Source organism: Schistocerca americana, chromosome 6 (assembly GCF_021461395.2).
Source record: "Schistocerca americana isolate TAMUIC-IGC-003095 chromosome 6, iqSchAmer2.1, whole genome shotgun sequence".
Taxonomy (NCBI): Eukaryota; Metazoa; Arthropoda; class Insecta; order Orthoptera; family Acrididae; genus Schistocerca; species Schistocerca americana.
This window is the reverse complement of record NC_060124.1, coordinates 260,113,378-260,133,852: the sequence shown is the minus strand read 5'-3', so window position 1 is coordinate 260,133,852 and position 20,475 is coordinate 260,113,378. Positions and strand designations below refer to the sequence as shown.

Genomic DNA, 20,475 nt, shown 5'->3' with positions numbered 1-20,475 from the left:
ACCTTGACCAAGTTTTCAGTCTCAAAATACAATGAGGCTGCAACCCTCCACAAAAACAAAATTTTAATTAAATAAAATACTCTCAGTTAAACACACTGTATCTTCATGAAGGAACTATAGTCAGAAAACACACTATTCCCACTGTTTATCACTGTCAAACGCACTACATTTTCACAAAGAAATTGTAGTCACAAAACAAACTAGTCCTACTGTTTTCACTTTTCAGATTGCACATGTTGCCACTACCCACAAGATGATGCTGTACTGCTGCACATAACTCGCCACAAAAAGTCACTATTATACATTCAGCATTGTTGGAAGTAGTCATAAAAATACGTCAAGTGCAGCATGTGCATCGTCTATCACTGTGGCAATGAAATGAGGTGAAAACATGCCTATAAGTGTCAATGGTAGTTGCAGAGTGAAATCCACCCCTGCTACTTGTGCCATAAGCATCTCAATCATCGTCTGTTACTGATACAAAAATCTGCATGTAATTCAACACTACAGTATGTTGGTATCATGAACTACAGTCTGTGCAGTTTTCTTGAATTGTGCCAGCAGTGGCCACTGGGGAGGAAGAGGTAACCGCTGTTGTCATTGTGTGGCGAGTAATGTTGCAGTGGGAAGACATCCCATAATGCTGATACTGTAAGAAGCTTGCACTATGTCCTGACCACTTTTGTGGTTTTAATGATGCAGGAAGTAACAGGGTTTTGTGAAAGCGCATTCCAATGACCTTCACGAGTGGTATTTATTTGAAGAAATGTGTATGAAATAAAATTACGGCCACACCTCATGGTCGAACAATAAGCAGTTTGCTGCGTAATCACTACTGCAGAGACACTCCGTGTCAGCTCTTATGCAGAAACTCAGCGTCAGCTCTTAAAGACTGGCAGCAGTGGTAAGCGCTATGAAAATTTCTGAATTGTACCGAGGAGTTCCAATTAGTAGTAGAGTACGAGGCCTCAAGAAAACTTAAGACCACAGCTCTTTCGTGGCCCTTGGGACATAGTGGATGAGCCAGTGTGGGCCTTAGGCTAAAATATTTGGAGACTGATGACTTAGAGTATTATCACTCTAGAGATCTTCATTCTCAGCTGATGGATCTTAAAAAGATTAAGCTCTTTTTGATTGGCAAACAAAAAACACATCTTACAAATGTGAAAATATTGCCTGCTAACTACAGTGCCAGTCACAAAATGTAGATGACTTAAGAAGGTCTTGAGAAACATTTGCGTAGCCTTTAAGTAAATAAGAGTCTGCAGCTGGAAAATTCTACTATTTGTGGAGATTTAACCCTATACCCTCTTAAAGGGTAAATTTACAAAATGCATCATTAGAATTCTTTCCACCAAACTGCACAAGCAAGTTGTAGCTCTTGGATTTGGACACTATCTACACTTTCAAACATATTGTAGCAAATCCATTGTGCAAAAGGCATTATGTTTGATGAAGGATGGAAAGGATGCTTCCGCGGTAAAGCATCCATCTGGATGTTCTGTTGGCAAAGGTCTGAACATGTGGTTTACGTTCCCAGATTTGTGAATGGCTCGAAGAGTTCTTACGTAACAGAACCCAGTATGTTATCCTCAACAGCAAGGTTCATCAGCGACAAGGATATCATCAGGGGTGCCCCAGGGAAATGTCATAGGACCACTCCTATTCTCTATAAACATAAATGATCTGACAGATAGAGTGCGCTGCAATTAACGGCTGCGTGCTGATGACAGTATGGCAGCTTGCCCTAAATGTAGAAAAATGTAAGTTAATATGGATGAGCAAGAAAAATAATCCAGTAACATTTGAATACAACATTAGTAGGATGCTGCTTGACACAGTCACATTGACTAAATTTCTAGACATAATGTTGCAAAGCAATACAAAATAGAATGAGCACATCAGGTTGGTAGCAGCGAAGATGAATTATCAGTTATGTTTTATTGGGAGACTTTTGAGAAAGTGTATAGAAAACTACTGCAACACATTCTTGAGTACTGTTTTAGTGTTTGGGATTCCCACCACCTAATATTGAAGGAAGACATCAAAACAATTCAGAGGCACGCTACTAGACTTGCTAACAGTAGGTTCGATTAGCATGCAAGTATTATGGACATTCTTTGTGAATTTAAATGGGTGCCCCTGGAGGGAAAATGACATGCTTTTCACGAGATGCTATTGCAGGAATTTAGAGAACTTGCCTTCTATGCTGACTCTCAAGTCACCAATGTACATTTCATATACGAACCATGATGATAAGCTGCACAAAATTAGTGCTTGTACAGAGATTTTTATTAGACAGTTGTTTTTCATTTTCTCTATTTGCAAGTGGAACACTTGAAGAATGACTAGTAGTGATACATAGTACCCTCTACCACCCCGCATATGGTGGCTTGTGGGGTATGTACATAGAATTAGGGTGGTCTTCATTTTTATGAATTTTATGTTTCTCCATGCACATTCTCTAGTTTTTTCTCCTATTATTTTAGGAAGAATTTTAAGACCTATTTTGTTGAAATTGAAGACGAGGAACCCACGCCACAGCGGGCAAGACGTTGCATCATGTCACTATGTGTTGTTGTTTATTACTGATTATGTGTATACTTGATTGGTACTGTACTGCAGAAGGAAGTTTTCACTCTGTAGCAGACTGCGTGCTGATGTAAACACCAATGTATAACAGACAGCATTTCTTTTCATACGTAAAGTCAGTGCACATCCATCATATGCTACTGTATGTGCCATTTGGTAGTCCGTGAAACTTCTTCATTGAAACATGAGCAATGGGCAAAGTAGATGTGGGGAGAACAGCACTGTTTCTCACTGGAGAGACATTACTGTGAAGAGTTTATGTTTGACGGAGAGGGCTCATCACCAGCCGGCTATCTGACTTGGGGGGGGGGGGGGGGGGGGTAGGAGGGGGAGGGGGGGGGGTCACTAAACCTGCCCACTAGTGAAAAACATAATACGCTCGAGAGGTAATCTTGTTTGCAATATGCCCTGTCATCGTCATCATCCAGCCGGGCAAAACTGTGAGAATACTTGCTGAAACTCTGGCCAAATTTCATTGGAAAGCTGGTGCCCTCTAATGAGGAATCAAGAGGAGGAGAAATGCCAAGGAAGAATTGTCTGCTTGCTGTCACGGACATATCATCAGCCAATGAGAAGATGTGACAAAATTTTGGCACTCTGGAACTGCAACAGGGGGAAAAATCTGGCTTAAAAACTGGCAAGCAAGTGAATGGAGAGATCTTTAAGGGGTAGTGATGACAGACTTTGTGAGGATTCTTTCAAGAGACTTTGTGTTTGGACTTCATCTCAAGACTTGGTAGTCAGCACTTAGTCTGCATTTACACTTGATGCTTACTTGGTTCCACAATGACTTCAGTCTATTCCATGTTATTCTGCTTCCTATTCCAGTTTTTGCTGGATTTTATTCTGTTCTAATGTTTGTTCTCAAGAGCATTTGACTTTGATTTCTTTTCTGAAACCATTTCTCACCTAATCCGAGTTCAGACTCAGTTGCCAAAAAGTGATTCTCATGATCACTGTCATCTAGTTCAAATCAGACTTCTTGAATGCCATCCATCTATTTCAGCTGCATGCAAAACTAAAATCCAGTTGGAGAACTGATGCCTCATAATGCAATTACCTAGCCTTTGTCTGTAGACCATATGCTAATCCTCTCAGTCTGCGCAAAGGGAACAGGCCATTCAACCACCAATAACTGTCAATCATTTGCCAGGCACTGCTCGCTTGTACAGATGACATACAAACAATTAACTGTTAAGCCAATTCCCCAGAGAGCCTAATCGTGGCATATCTGCCCAATCCAAGTGCCCTGAGAATCTCTCATTCATTCACATGATTTTCGAACAGCCAGTGAAGAAGTGACTTATTTTTTATTAATGTTGATCAAAAACTGGAATTCAGCAAATATGAAATCAATAAAACTTTTCCTATACTGCCACAAAAAATTCCCAATGACCACATTTTAATGCCCAATATCACATGAGTTACCACAATATAAAGGCTGTTACTTGATGAAAGAAATAGAACTAGATATGTATGTATAAGTAACTAACGGGTGTTTCAAAATGAATATTGGCGTTTTAAGGCTTTGTAGCATTTCGTACATTCAACTTACAATTTTAAATAGTACATCAAATGAAACAGCAACTCAAACAGTTTTGTTTTCATGCTCTAAGGCCTACAGACTACAGTTTAAATGTCGATTTTATAAACAGAAAGTTGCTGCACCGTGAATCATGTCATTGTCAGTGCTGCATCAACATTTCACATTAGTTGAAATGTGAACACACATAATATGAGCATCTGGGGTTCAGAAAATCCCCACAAGATAGTGCAATTGTTACAGGAGTCCCCTAAATTGAATGTTTTTTGTGCAATATCCCAGCAGAAAGTTTATGTGCCTTTCATTTTTGGTGAAGCAACTTTAACTGGTGTTTCTTATCTTGATACACTACAACTAAGGCTTTTTCCTCAACCGGAAGAAGCTGAACCACAGAACTTTATATAGTAGCAGAATGGTGTGTCGCCTCACTGGCATAACTTAGTATGTGATTGTAACAATATTATGAAAAGCAAAGTTGCTACTCACCACATAGTGGAGATGCAGAGTCACAGACAGGCACAACAAAAAGACTGTCACAAATAAAGCTTTTGGCCCAAAAGGCCTTCGTCAAAAATAGCGCGCACACACACACACACACACACACACACACACACACACACACACACACACGAGTGCGGTCTCAAGCAGTGGCTACAGTTGCCTGAGACTGCAGCAGTGTGTGTGTGTGTGTGTGTGTGTGTGTGTGTGTGTGTGTGTTTTATTTTTAACGAAGGCCTTATGGACCGAAAGCTTTATCTGTGACAATCTTTTTGTTGCACCTGTCTGTGACTCTGCATCTCTGCTATATGGTGAATAGCAAGTTTCCTTTTCATAATATTGTTACATTCCATCCTGGATTTTCCATCGTTTGATTAGTGTATGACTGATTAAACGACGATGTACCCAACTGCTGGACTGACTGCAGGGGTAGATGGCAGAGCTTGTGCCACATGCTCTCCACATTGATCTGATATGATTCCATGTGATTTTTACATTTGGGGGTTCATACAGGGCCATGTGTATGTGCCTCCACAACCAGCAGGTCCAGAGGATTGAAACAGTTGTGACAATTACTCCAGAAATACTGACCACGGTTTGGGAAGAACATGCTTACTGAATCAATGTGTGCTGTGTGATGAATGGTGATCACTGTGAGGACTTTTAAGAAAAACTGTCTGAGTTGCTCTTTCATTTGATGTATTATTTATAATTGTAAGTTGAACACAGTAAATACTTCAAAGCCATACATCCCTGATATTCATTTTCAAACACTCAGTATAATAACATTGTGACAAGTCATTCTTACGTGAGGGAACGATGATGACTAGTCTTCACTTTGCAGCTTTTATAAGTTAATGTAATTTTATGTTTAGAAGATAAGAAGAGTCCACAACAGCTGGGCACAAGAGCATTAATCCGTAATCATTAATTGGCAAATTTAACTTTTTGAGTCATGGATTAACTATTAAGTTAATTTTTGGAAATGTTAACAGATTATTTAACTTCTGTAAACTTTCTTTGAGACCATTAATCATTAATTAGCTACCCTCTAATTATGACAAAACTGATGCCACACCACCTGTGGAAATCATGTTCTGACAAGCTCAGGTCATATGGGCATGTGGCTATGCCAAGGTGCAGGTAACTGATGTAAACAATCGAGTGTGAGCACAAATAACTGAGTGTTGGTTGTTTACTGGGATCACATTAAGTACTACTTTTTATGGGTGGAATGACTGCAAAAACTAAATATGGAATCAGATTTTAGCTATAAAAACAATGTAAAGTGAAGCCTAGTAGAAACGTCTCTGTAAAAAGTAATGGCCGCAATGGCACCATGCAGTACTATCCTATTCATGGAACATCTAGAGAAATTATTTCTAACCACCAAAAATCCTAAATATTTAACCTGGTTCATGTCCATTGATGAAATCTTCATGATCTGGACCAAGGGTTAGGGCATCCTATCACCCACTTCAATAGCTACCACCCACTTCACACAGGAAATCCCTTACACACGGCTTAGCCAACCATGGTGGTTGTATCTGTAGTGATGAGCAAGCTCTCTCCAAATATACCACGGGTCTCACTGAGGCCTTCACAGACTGAGATTATCCACCCAACTTCGTCCAGAAACTGATCTCCCACACCTTATATCACCAGTCACCTAATATCACCCCACACAACCATAGCCCAGCCACAAAGGAGCACTCCTCTCAAGACCCCAGTATTATCCAGGACTGGAGCAACTAAAACCCATTCTCTACAGGGGTTTTGATTCACTCTCATCATGGAATAAGAAATATCCTCCCCAACCATCTGACAGTGGTATTCCATGGTCCACCCAACATGTGCAATATCCTTGTTCATCCCTACTCCACTCCTGGTCTCAACCTGTTGCTCCATGGCTCATATCCCTGCAACGGACTCAGATGCAAAACTTGTCCCCTCCATCTGCCCACTACCAGATTATCCAGTCCTATGACTGGCATCTTCTACCCCATCAATGGTGAGACGACATGTGAAAGCAACCATGTGATCTATAAACTTGTCTACAACCAGAGTGTCACATTCTACTTGGACAGGATTAGTAACAAGTTGTCTATCTGCATGAATGGCAACCATCAAACTGTGGCCAAGAGACAGCTGAAGCACCCAGTTCCTGAACATGCAGCACAACATTAAGTGCTTCATTTTAATGACTGCTTCACAACATGTGCATCTGGATTCTTCTTAACAAACCAGTTATTCTGAATTGTGCATGTGGGCACATCCCCTACGATGGATCCATTTTTCTGCCCCCTGCCGGCCCCCCTCAACCTGCCCTCTCCCCTCCTTTCCAGCACAGCCTTCCAATGGTGCACCTAGCATCCTTATCCTGTCCCCACGACATCCCTGCACACCCCGCACAGTCAGCAATAGTATCTTCGCCCACCCCTACCCTGTTACACCTCCCCCATCCTCACCCCATGCCGCCTTCTTACCACCACTACCCACTCCATCCGACTGCTGCTCACATCAGATGTAGCCGCAGTTGGGTCTTAGCAGCTGGATACTTGTTTGTATGGGTGAGAGTTCTAGTTCTGAGGAAGGCTCTTGTCCAAAAGCTTACATATTTCTAGTATTCTTTACAACAATGTAGGAAAGTATAGAGTGCTACTTACCATAAAGATGACACTTACACATAAGCTTTCAGCTAGAAGTTCTGGACCAAGCTGCTGGAGTTGGAGCTCATGCATGCATGCATGAGGTGTACTTACTTGTGTGAATGAATGGTGTGTACTTCTCTTTTCTTGACGAAGGCTATGGCCGAAAGCTTATGTGTAAGTGTTTTTAATTGTGCCTGTCTGCAACTTAACATGACATCTTTATGGTAAGTAGCAATCTATCTTTTCTAGATTGATGATATCCCTACCACGAGTTTCCACTGTTTAGTATTCTTTTCATTGTGCCTGTCTGTGATGCAACACCTCCTCCATGTGGTGAGTTACAATCTGTCCTTTCCACATTGTTGGTACTAATATATCCCATACATGGAAAAAGAAGGTACGTCAGAGCCTGTAAACTTCAGAGGCATATCTTTAACATCAGATTATTTTTCGAAAACAGTGTTGAACAGAACCAAAAAACGACTACTGTAGATCCGCAAATTGGTTAGTATAAATAAGGCTTCAGAAAGGGCAGATAACACACAGTACAAATCTTGAATCTGAAATTGCTAACTGTGTATTGAAAGCAGAAAAGCAAGAACTTCATACTCAAATTTGAAGACTTCAAATTTTAGAGGAGATGAATTTGGACAGAAAATCCAGTGAACTGATTAAATACATCTTAACAAACACAAAATCCAGGGTCATTAAGTTTAAGAGGAATGCTTCCAGAGTCCCTCAAGATGGAAACCAGACACAACCTCTCTGCTCCTTGCTCTTTTGCCTATGTGCTTGATAAGCCGATCAAGGAATGGTGATGAAAAATGCAAGGAGTAGCTGGAATATAATTGGGATGCAAGAAAAAAGGGACACACATGGACTGTTCAGTATATGTATATGATATTGCGATATAGTTGGAATCATCAGAAAAGGTCCCTAATCAAGCCACCTAACTACAGAGACAAGCAGCTAAAGCAAGTCTATACAGACTGACACAATTTATGACAAACATCAACACAGCTCCGTGTTGGATGATATTAGGATGAGGAAAAATTAAGTAGGTGGATAGAATGGATAAAAACTGGTCTGACAGCAAATGAAGCTATGGGAGCAGAAATAAGTAAGATGACTTTAGCATAAACACTCACTACGATCATCTACAATAAGAAGAATCCTTTGATCAAGGCAAAATTGGAACATTACCAGCCAGTGACCTTTCCTAATGCCTTATATGCAGCAAGTCTGAACTTCATAAGAACAGGACTACTTTAGAGGCTATAACTTGTGGAACAAAGCATTCTCCCTCAAAGAACAAGAAGTGGTTCAATAAAGAAGGCAAACAAATCAAAAATTGTATACCCAGATGGAGAAGACCCCAGAAGCCATCAGGAAAAGAGGGATCTTGTTCTTTTGAAACATCCTTAGAATGGACCAGAGGAGGTGTCAATGCAGTTTATTGAGGACAGTATTAGACTCAGGTCAACGTCATCATGGAAAGAAGAATGAAGGTAGTTGTGAAAGTATGAGAATAAAAGAATTTTGGACAAAGACAAAGACCAGAAGAAACAAAGCAGATTCAAATTAATGTGAACCTTAAATGGTCAAAGTGGAAAGACAGGGTGTATACATGGACAAGGAAAAAAAATTCCCGGATTTCCCGGTTAAAAATACACTTTCTCCCGGGTGACAGTACATTTTCCCTTATCAATCCTTTGAATGGTTATGGTTTTGTACACAGCCGTACAATTTCCCGGCACTTTTGAAAACGATTCTCAGGAAAAAAGACATGTTTTCGAAATGTCTTTGATGTGCACTGCATGTTACTTTCTGAATCATTAAAATCAAGATTTCGATGTGCTTTTGTAAGCCGTTCATAGCTCACGTCACGTGATCTCTCCAGTTGATGACAGCAGATATTCAGAGCATAGGACACGTGATGTAGTCAGCCAACAGCAACATCACTGTTAAGTAGCGCGAACACACAAACAGGGAAAGTTAATAGTTTAAATTAATATACATAGTGCGATCTGATGGTTTCCCGGTGTATTTCTAATTTGAACAGTTCCCGGGTATCCAACCGGGTAGCGTCGTAATTTTTCCACAATATTTCAGCAGACGTACACGCTGCCATCTTCCGGTGGTTCCTGACGAATGCTGTGCTGTTCCTCTCAGCACCCTATATATACTAGCCATTACCCCCTCCACCGTTCCTCTCCTGGTGTCTTTGGTGTGGCCGGCGCGGCGGCTACTGGAGGTGGTGGGGGAAGCGGCACCTGGGTCTGAACTGGGGTCTGCAGTCTCCCTGCTGCCGCCGTCGTGGGCGGTCCTCGATCTCTGGGACCGCATCTTTCTCTCCAGGCTGAGTGCAGGGTTCCAAGCCTGACTAAGTTGAAGGCCACTGTATTTATTAATTAGATCGTCCTGTAGTCAGAATTCGATGGCCTCTTTAGTAACGCAGTCCCAAAAGGAGGAGGATTGACAGAGTATTTTTGTTTTTTCATAGTCCATAGTATGGCCAGTCTTTATACAATGGTCAGTCACGGCTGATTTAGTGGCCTGGCGTAATTCAGTATGGCGCTTGTGTTCGTGGCACCTCTCTTCAACAGTGCGGACTGTCTCCCCAACATATGATTTTCCGCACTGACAGGGAATTTGATAAACGCCTGGTTTTCGAAGGCCTAGGTCATCTTTCACTAAACCCAGTGGAGTCAAGGTTTTGCAGGGGGTCGGAATACACATTTCACATTGTGTTTCCCCAAGATCCTGTGCGATATTTCTTGAGGTGTTTCCGACAAACGGAATGCACGCCAACAACTTGTGTTCTTCTGTTTCTTCTTCTTGTTCTCTTGGCGCAGTCTGCCTGAGTGCGTGTCTTATTTGCTTCTGGTTGTACCCATTTTTTTGAAATGTTGTCTCTAGGTGCTGCAGTTCTGCTGGAAGATTCTCCTGATTGCAGATCGATCGTGCCCTGTGAACAAGTGTGCGCAAAACATCTTCACGCTGGGAGCTGTGGTGGCAGCTGAAGGCATTTAGGTACAAATCGGTGTGTGTAGGATTTCTGTATACACTGTGTCCCAGCTTGCCACGCGTTTATCAAATTCCCTGTCAGTGCGGAAAATCATACATTGGGGAGACAGTCCGCACTGTAGAAGAGAGGTGCCGCGAACACAAGCGCCATACCGAATTATGCCAGGCCACTAAATCAGCCGTGGCTGACCATTGTATAAAGACTGGCCTTACTATGGACTGTGAAAAAACAAAAATACTCTGTCAGTCCTCCTACTTCTGGGACTGCGTTACTAAAGATGCCATCGAAATCCGACTACAGGACGATCTAATTAATAAAGACAGCGGCCTTCAACTTAGTAAGGCTTGGAACCCTGCACTCAGCCTGGAGAGAAAGATGCGGTCCCAGAGGACCGCCCCCCAACGGCGACAGCAGGGAGACTGTAGACCCCAGTTCAGACCCAGGTGCCGCTTCCCCCACCACCTCCAGTAGTCGCCGCACCGGGCGCATCAAAGACACCAGGAGAGGAAAGGTGGAGGAGGTAATGGCTAGTACATATAGGGCGCCAAGAGGAACAGCACAGCATTCGTCATAAACCACCTGAAGATGGCAGCGTGTACGTCTGCTGAAATATTGTGGAGAAATTACAACGCTACCCGGTCGGATACCCGAGAACTGTTCAAATATACATGGTGTTGCTACAAGAAAAGCAAAGCTTTCACACATGACATTGGTCTCTAAAGTTAATAAGCTGCAAGAGAAGCTAAGCTTTCGTATATACTGTTAATCTTTTTTGCGCGCGTTACACTTTCACATATATCACACATATGTGCCAGTAAAATTTTTAATAATGACATAAATCTCTGATCTTCAGGGTTCGAAATTCTTCTAAATGGCTTGTCATCAAACAGTTGATTCTTAAATGAGACTCAAAAGCTCTGTGATTTAATAAATTCTTGGTATATTCTTGCACATAGTTCAACTTATGTGAAAGGATATTTACTATGAAAGTAACGCTTTTCAAACCACTATTCGCAATATTTTCCCGTGACCCGTTAGGAATAGGTTCGTTTCAGCAGCTGCCAGAGAGCACAGATAACAGGTGACACCACGCTTGGGTAGCTATCATGACGTAGGAAGCTTGTATGTACGTACTTGTAAAACATTGAAAGATCATACATTATGTCATAAAAAAAACAAGACATCAGAGGATACTCCAAGAGCATCAGAATTTCGTGGACCACACTACTGTATTACATCATGTTTGGTTCTTTACTATGGCTAATGCAATACGTTCTAGAAAATGAAAACAGGCACTTGAAATGCAGCGAACAGCTGAAACTAGCCCACAGTATGGAATTAAACACTTCGCTTCAAATACATTGACTGCCTCTGCGGAAAAGGTTAACAAAAGTCAAATTTCTTTAGCAAACAGACAAAAATAACGTCATTGTTCTGCAAGGCGATTAATGCTTGACTGTCAAAAAGGCGGAAATAAAGTAAAATCTGAAACTAATGACATATTTCAGCCTTCTGTAATTATGTGAATGTGTTTTAATTCACTTGATAGCTCCCAACCACAGATATCCATTTGTTTTCATTTAACGCGAGAGTAAACGAAGGGGAAACAGCAAAATCACTAAATGTAAACACGGGTCACGTGGGGACTACCCACTATAACTCAGACTGCTCTGCACACCAACCCCGGATCTACGACATTTGCGAACCGGGTCAATACTAAAAAAAAATCGAATTTTCAAAATATGTTCATCTTGTTGTGCACATCTTTCTGAAAAGTCTGAAACATACAACATATGTATTCGAGGAAATGTAAGACATATTCTTTGGTCTTAAGTATGCCAAAGTGCAGTGCCACGCCTCTTCATAAAGCATTTTTCTATCGCACATCCAAACTACATTCAGAAGAGTGGAAACTGAAATGTCCTATGGTGCCTCTCCCGCTCCCAGTCGACCGGTTTGACATCCTGCCCCTCTTTTTTTTTTAAAAAAACACCACTCGCAATTAATAGCGGATGGGATTATTTGTAATTGAGAGAACAAAAACTCTTCAGAAAATCTGAACTCTTTATTGCCTATTAGTTAATAAATTGCTGTTTTGTGTGACATAAAATTAAATATAGGATATATAAAACCAATACTGACAAGAGATAAGCAAGAAATTAAACATTTCTTTAAACCTTAGCTCCTAGCATTTTTTCTCCCTAATCTTGTTGCAGCTTTCTGCGAATGAATCTATTATCTCATCAAAGTTCGTCAAACGTTTTGCTACATGAAAAATCGAAATGTTGTTATCTAATACTGAAAAAGCTATTAATACAAATAATACCCAAGACTGGTGTGGCTTCTCGATCTGATTAAGTCTATTTTGTCACTGTCTGCTAGATAAAACAAAATAGACCTTTCTAATATGGCAGAAATTTTGTAACACACCAAATAAATGAGACTGTTTTGGCACAAATGGTCATTTTTATAACACGACAGAATATAATCCACGAAGTACCAATGCCAAATGCCTATAAGGCCTACTACAAGCAAAATGCTTTACGTTAGGAAATAGTTTCACATTTCATTCATACGCACCAGCTTCTCAAGCATGAGATCGAAAAGTAGTATTACGAAATTTTTATATAAATTTGGAATCGTCTCATTCTTCCATAATTTGTGTGATGTCCCTGTTTCTTCTCCTTCCTCGTTCTAACAAACAGTCTTGTCATCACCAATTCTGTAGCTATTGCTGCCACTGTCAAAATTTGTTCACCGATTAACTTCACTAACCCTGTCATAATCACGAGTTTAGTTATTCCGTGATTATTTTCCAGTTGCTGCTAGCCGGGGACTGTCCTATTGGTCCTTACTAGTGTAGCGATCTGGCCCAAAATTTTGTGTCAAAATTTCATTTTCTTGGATACACTGAGAAGATAATACAGAATCTTTCTCACCTGTTATTCCTGTCAGTCATTTATTTCCATTCTGGTAGTCTGAATCTATGGATTTCGCTAGTAATTACAACAATACTGATCATTTGCAAACCCAATCAACCACTTAATCAGACAGCGATTGGCATCCATCCTTTTGGCTTTACTCCCTCAGCTCGTATAGCCCCATCCCCATCTCGTCTGCGGAAAGTTTACTTCTAGATGCGACGAGGATTCTCCTCCTGACAGGGACATCACGTACACTATGCATGCATTCAAAAGTCAACTTATGATTCATTCAGAAATCAACTTAAAATTTGTTCAAACATGTTCAAAAACCAACAGGGAAGCGTTTCAAAATCAAATGAATAATCGATACACAAACGTGCGGTGGTTGCTAGGCGCTTTGTGAAACAAGTTTTTTTTCCTCAAGAATATGAATTTGGCACCCCCTTTTCCCGGTAGCATCTAGCTGCTTGCTGCGACTGCTTGCACAGCCAACAGCCACCTTCCTGTAGCCAGAAGTGGGAGAATCTTAATACTGAAACATGACACAACAGTGCATGTGACCGCACGTAACTGCTAAAACAAATTGAATGTAAACAGTTGCGACTTGACGCTCATTGGAAGCAATTCGTTGTTATGAAGCATTGCTTAGTCTTCCTAAAGCCTTTGACACATTTTCAATTGGCAGACGCTTGCATGAGCACTGTGTGTCATTGTTGTATATGGCGCATTTCCTTTGCAATTTCAAGTTATTTTTGTTTTTTTTTCTCTTGTTTATGTTTTATTGTTGAAGTATCATTTTGCAGTAGCGGGATACAGTAATATCCTTTGTTAGAGTATCGGTTCTTACCAGTCAAAATTACAAAAATTTAACTGAAAACTAAAACAATGAAAAATTCCTGGAATTCTAAAAATATCCCGGGTTTTTCCCAGTTTTCTCCCGGATGAAAAAATTCCCAGATCTCCCAGTTTGTCCCGGGTCGTATACACCCTGAAGGAAGAAGTAGTACAAAGAGCATAAGTCATATAGTTTATTGTTTTGCTGAAACATTAGCTTTGGTACCTAGTGTAATTTACTATTTCCTTTCATTTTATGTGGCACTTGTTACTCCAGACACAGGTAAATTAAATCACTACATAGCACTACTAGCACAATTTCCCTACCTGTAAGATAGGATGTTGCACGCACATATTCTTTTCTTGGTGGATAATTTTTGTGGTGCACAGAGTGATTTATGATATATTGTTCTTGACCTGTGTCAAGCCATGACCTCTGTAGTACAAAATCTCTATTCTTGAGAGGAGCTGGGCAAGACACTGAAATAATAAAAATAATAACAATCATAAAAGCTCATCGCAGAAATCATCAGATTGTAACTGGGCACTGGAAAGCACATTTTGGTGGCACCAAAATGCAATAAGCTATGCATTTCATAGTGATTCACAGATTATAAATGTAGGCTTCAATGTGGAAGGTACAAGAAACAGCTAGTGTGTCATTCAGAAACACACTGAAAACTGAGGAAAAGTACAATTATTTAGCAACAGGTAAAATAAATTCCAGCTAATGCAAACATTGACTCTGAAAACATACAAATAATTAAACAGATATTTAATTTAAATCTTATATAATAATGAAATAAACCCTCAGCAGGTGCTACAACTTTATAAAATTTAATTTTTATTCAAGACTAACCACTTTTGGGCATCTACATGCACCTTCAAATAGCAAAATTCACACTTTCTAATCACCACCCATTAGGTGCTGCTGAGTAGTGTGTGAAATATTTTTCTAGTTGATAGAACTTTCACTGCATACGAATGCAGATGCTGGTTGAAAAGCTAAACATACAAGGTAAATATATCTGTTAAATAAATATCTTGCATTGTTATCTTACATGTAGATGCTGATAAATCATAGCTACTTACAGAACATATAAAATACCTATTACGTTGAACAACACCATGGCTATCACAAACAGTTATAGCTTTCACTTTCTGTTTTCTCCAGAAGGGTTGTCAGGGATATTCCCTCCAGTGTTTCAGCAGATACTTGGCAGTTTGCTTTTGTTGTACATAGATGGAGTTATTCGTAACTCATACTGCTCATTATATATTTCATACACCCCAGTGTCTATAAACATCAATTTCTTTCTCATTACAAATATTTTAAGTGCAGTTTTGTATGTTCTGTATTTATTAACAGTATTCCTATATGCCTCAGGATATGTCCTATCAATTGATCCCTTCTTTTAGTCAAACTGTTCCATAAATTTCCTCTTTCCTCAGTTCTATTTAGCACCTCGTAATTCGCTATTTGATGTGCACATCCTATCTTCTGCATTCTTCTGTAGGGCTGCATTTCAAAACCTATTCTCTTCTTGTCTGAACTGCTCATCATGTAATTTCACTTCTGTAAAATGCTACACTCTAGACAAATATTTCTACAAATTTATATTCAATATTAGCGAATTTCTATTTTGCAAATATGCTTTTCCTGCTATTGCAAGTCTGCATTTTATATCTTTTCTACTTCAGTTATCATGAATTATTTTGCTAGCCAAATAGCAAAACTGATCTATTAATTTTAGTGTTTTGATTTCTAATTAATTCCTTCTGCACTACCTGGTTTTATTTGACTGCATCCCATTACCTTTGTTTTACTTTTGATGATGTTTATCCTACAAACTTCCTTCATGGCTATATCTATTATGGTCCCCTGCACTTTCAAGTCCTTTGCTGCATATGACAGAACTACAATGTCGCTGGTAAATCACAAAGTTTTTATTTCTTCTACCAAAATTTAATTCCTTTTCCAAAGTTCTCCTTGTTGCTCAATATATAGACTGCATAACATTGAGGAGAGGGGTACAAACTGTCCCCCTCCCATCTAAACCACTGGTTCCCTTTCATCTCCTTCAACTCTGGTCTGGTTTCTCTACAAGATGTAAATAACCTTTTGCCCCTGTATTATGCACTTACTATCTTCTGTTTAGCCCACTCGACACTGTCAACAGTTTTCTCCAAATCTACAAGTGCTATATATGTAAGTTTGCCTTTCTGTAATCTATCTCCTAATATAAGACACAGGGTCACTACTGCTGATCTTCCCCAAAGCCAGTATTTACACTACTGCTGATCTTCCCCAAAGTCAGTATTTACAAGCTTTTCGATTCTTCAGAAAAAAATTCATGTCAGTATATTGCAAACATGGCTCATTAAAGTGATAGTTTGCTAATATTCACCCCTGTCAGTATCTTACATCTTTGGGATTGGAATTTATATTATTCCTGAAATCTGAGTGGGTTTCATCCATCTCATATATCTTGCACATCAGGTGGAATAGTTCTGTCACAGTTAGCTCTCCCAAGGATATCAGTTGGAATGTTGTTTACTCCAAGGTTCTTGTTTCAACTTAGGTCTTTCAGTGCTCTGTCAAATTCTTCTTGTAGTATCATATCTACTTTCTCATCTACCTTTACTTCCTCCTCCATTTCCATAATATTGCCTTCGGGTTCATTTTCCCTGTATAGCTCTTCTCTATATTCCTTTCACCTTTCAGATTTCCCTTCTCTGCTTTGTGCTGGCTTGCCTCCTGTGCTTTTTGTATTCATACAGGTGCTTCTAATTTCTCCAAAGACCTCTCTAATTTTCCTATAGGCAGCATCAGTCTTTACCCTAGTCATACATGCTTCTACAGCCTTGCATTTGTCCTCAACCCATTCCTGCTTTATAATTTTGCACTTCCTGTCAATCTCCTTTTTTCAAGCATCTGTATTAAGTTTTGCCTGTTTAATTTTCTCCTTAGGTCAACTAAACTGAATGTCTCCTGTGCTATCCATGCATTTTTACCTGACCGTGCCTTCTTACTTATTTGATCCTCTGCTGGCTACACAATTTCAGCTCTCAAAGTTATCCATTTGTCTTCTATTGCATTCCTTTCTCATTTTCAGTTAATAATTGCCTAATGCTTCCTCTAAACACTCTGGTTCTTTCAATTTATCAAGGTCCCATCTTCAATTTCCTACTTATTTGCAATCTCTTCAGTTTTCTTTGCAGGTCATAACCAATAAATTATATTCAGAGAGTACATCTGCCCCTGGAAATGTCTTGCAGGTTAAAATAAGGTTTCAAAATCTCTGTCTAAGCATTATTATGTAAGGCAGTGCCTCTTCAGTTTATACAGCCTTTTTACACAAGTCACAAACCAAGTGCTAACAATGATTAAATTATGCTCTGCACAAAATTCTACCACATAGCTTCACATTCCATGCATTTCCTGCGGTCCATGTTCTGTAACTATTTTTTCCTTCTCTTCCTTTTTCTACCATCGAAATCCAACCCCTTATCATAATTTAACTTTAATTTTCCTTAACTATCTGAATAATTTCTTTTAATTCATCACACATTCTTTCAAACTCCTTTGTCAGCTGTGGAGCTAGTTGGCATATAAACTTTCATTACAGTAGTGGGTGTTGGCCTTGTGTCTATTTGGTTACAATAGTGCATTCACTACATTGTTCTTAGTTGATTACTAGATTACCCACATTCCTATTTTCTTTTTTATTATTAGACCTACTCCTGCATTAACACTATTTGATTTTGTATTTTTAACCCTGTACTCATCAGACCAGAAGTCCTTTTTTTTCTAACCCCCCTCCCCCTCCTCCACCAAACTTACCTGATTAAGAGGTTTTGTGTGCTTGTTTTGTTTTTATTGATGATGGTATTCTTCTGAGCAGATGCCATATGAAAATGCAAATGGGGGAGTATTTTAGCTCTGCAGTATTTTATCTGACAGAATGCCTTCAGCATTAAACTGTATGACAGAACTCCATATTCTTGGGAAGAACAGCTACCCTCATTTCCCATTGCTCTTAGCAGCGTGCAGTATCAGAACAGCAAGGCCATGTTGGCTCATGTTACAATGCCAGATCAGCAAATGATTCAGACTGTTGACCCTGCAGCCTACTGAAAAGGCTGCTGCCCCTCTGCTGCCATGCCTCTTCGGGAACCATCTGTTTGTCTTGGCACTCCCCAGATGCAAATCCATTGTGTTTGCATCAATATAGTGGCTGAGGCATGCAAATCACCCCACCTTGGCAAAGTCCATGGTTCATGGGAAGGGGACATGGGCTACACAAAATACAGAAATGGAACAGGAAGGGGAAAAGTTATAGTGGTACTCAGTGCAGAGTATGGATGTAAGATGCTGCCCCACAATGCTGCAGGTAGCAGATAATATCCACTTGTTTTTATTTACAATAAAGTTTACAGTAACATTAACTTCCTAGAAGCAGTTAGCAGTATATTACGATTTACTTCCTAGGAACTGCATGTCTACTAATTTTCTTTAATTTCCTTTGTGTCATCACATGATTAGAGACTGTCTAGTTTTATTTTGATTAGAAAATTTCTTAAAATCAAGTACATTGTTTCCATTGTTGGCAGGGTGTGGGCAGTTACAAAAAACCCTCTCACAGCACAGCAGCAGATGACACGCCTTTGACACCACCCATTGCCTAAAAGATGCTTAAGTGTGCCTGTCAGCACTAGGATCAAACCTACATGGTGGCAATTGCATCAAACTAAAGGGCAGTGTCTGCCATTAAATATGTTACAAAATTGCAGGATGGGTGGAAGTTGACCCAAACTTTCAATAAAAAAGCAAGAATGGGGTCAGTAATGTGCATTTTCCTTCAAAAGACAGAAGCAGAGATAAATCTAAATAAGTACTTATTGAAGAGATCAGGACAAATTAATACTTACTTGCATAATATCCAACATCATTATTGGGATTCAGGTAACCAATATCATGAGATTCGATCATATTCAAATCCCAAATTCTTCTATAATCAGGATCATGCAACACATCATACAAGTCAAGAGGAACTACATCAGCAAAAGTTGTCCACACCTTCAAAAATAAATACATAAAATAAAACAACTTTCAAGATGATGTACATGAGTTATGAGACAGTAGAAGAATGTTGTATATGGACATTTCTCCTCCTTAATCTCAAATTATCTCCACTATATTTTCTCATCCACATTTCTCTCCTCACTGTTGTTTTTCCTGTGTGCCGACTTTTACTTCCCACCTGTTTTATAGGTTAAGTAAAGTCACACCCCTCTGTCCTAATCCACTCACTCATTCACAGTCACACAATGAGTTAAATTTTATTTACAAACATATGTTTTAAAATGTATTATCAAAATGCAATAACAAGAAAGTCTGAAATAATAGAGCAAGATACTGTGTAGGGTTGATCATGAACTGAAAGAAGATGAGCCAACCACCCTGTGACTACAGTATTTAAATGTACAGGGTGAGTCACCTAACGTTACCTCTGTATATATTTCGTAAACCATTCAAATACTGACGAATCGATTCCACAGACCGAACGTGAGGAGAGGGGCTAGTGTAATTGGTGAATACAAACCATAAAAAAATGCACGGAAGTATGTTTTTTAACACAAACCTACTTTTTTTTTAAATGGAACCCCATTAGTTTTGTTAGCACATCTGAACATATAAACAAATACGTAATCAGTGCCGTTTGTTGCATTGTAAAATGTTAATTACATCCAGAGATATTGTAACCTAAAGTTGACGCTTGAGTACCACTCCTCCGCTGTTCAATCGTGTGTATCGGAGAGCACCGAAGTACGTAGGAATCTAAAGGGAACGGTGATGGACCTTAGGTACAGGAGAGACTGGAACAGCACATTACGTCCACATGCTAACACCTTTTTATTGGTCTTTTTCACTGACGCATATGTACATTACCATGAGGGGTGAGGTAAACGTACACACGTGGTTTCCGTTTTCAATTACGAAGTGGAATAGAATGTGTCCCACTGGAAACGCGTATGTGGTATCAGCATGATGGTGCACCTGCACATTCCACAATTAACACTAGGCTGACCCTTGACAGGATGTTCGACGGGTGTTTCATAAGACGTGGAGGACGTATAAATTGGCAAGCCCGTTCTCCTGATCTTACACCTCTGGACTGTGGGGTATGTTAAAGGAGAATGTGTACTGTGATGTGCCTACAACCCCAGAGGATATGAAACAATGTATTGTGGCAGCCTGCGGCGACATTACACCAGATGTACTGCAGTGTGTACGACATTCATTATGCCAGAGATTGCAATTGTGTGCAGCAAATGATGGCCACCACATTGAACATCTATTGGCCTGACATGTCGGGACACACACTATTCCACTCCGTAATT

General features: G+C 39.8%; 1 protein-coding gene across 5 annotated transcripts in view; it reads right to left on the bottom strand.

The window, feature by feature from the left end:
- LOC124619417 (START domain-containing protein 10-like) overlaps positions 1-20,475 on the bottom strand; it is a 146,569-nt gene that overhangs the window by 35,482 nt on the left and 90,612 nt on the right. For all 5 annotated transcript variants that reach the window (XM_047145782.1, XM_047145784.1, XM_047145783.1 and 2 more), the window contains 2 exons: positions 19,003-19,150; positions 14,398-14,550 (listed from right to left, as the gene is read on the bottom strand). In XM_047145782.1, coding sequence (XP_047001738.1) covers positions 14,398-14,550; positions 19,003-19,150 — 301 coding nt within the window. The remainder of the gene's footprint in view (positions 1-14,397; positions 14,551-19,002; positions 19,151-20,475) is intronic.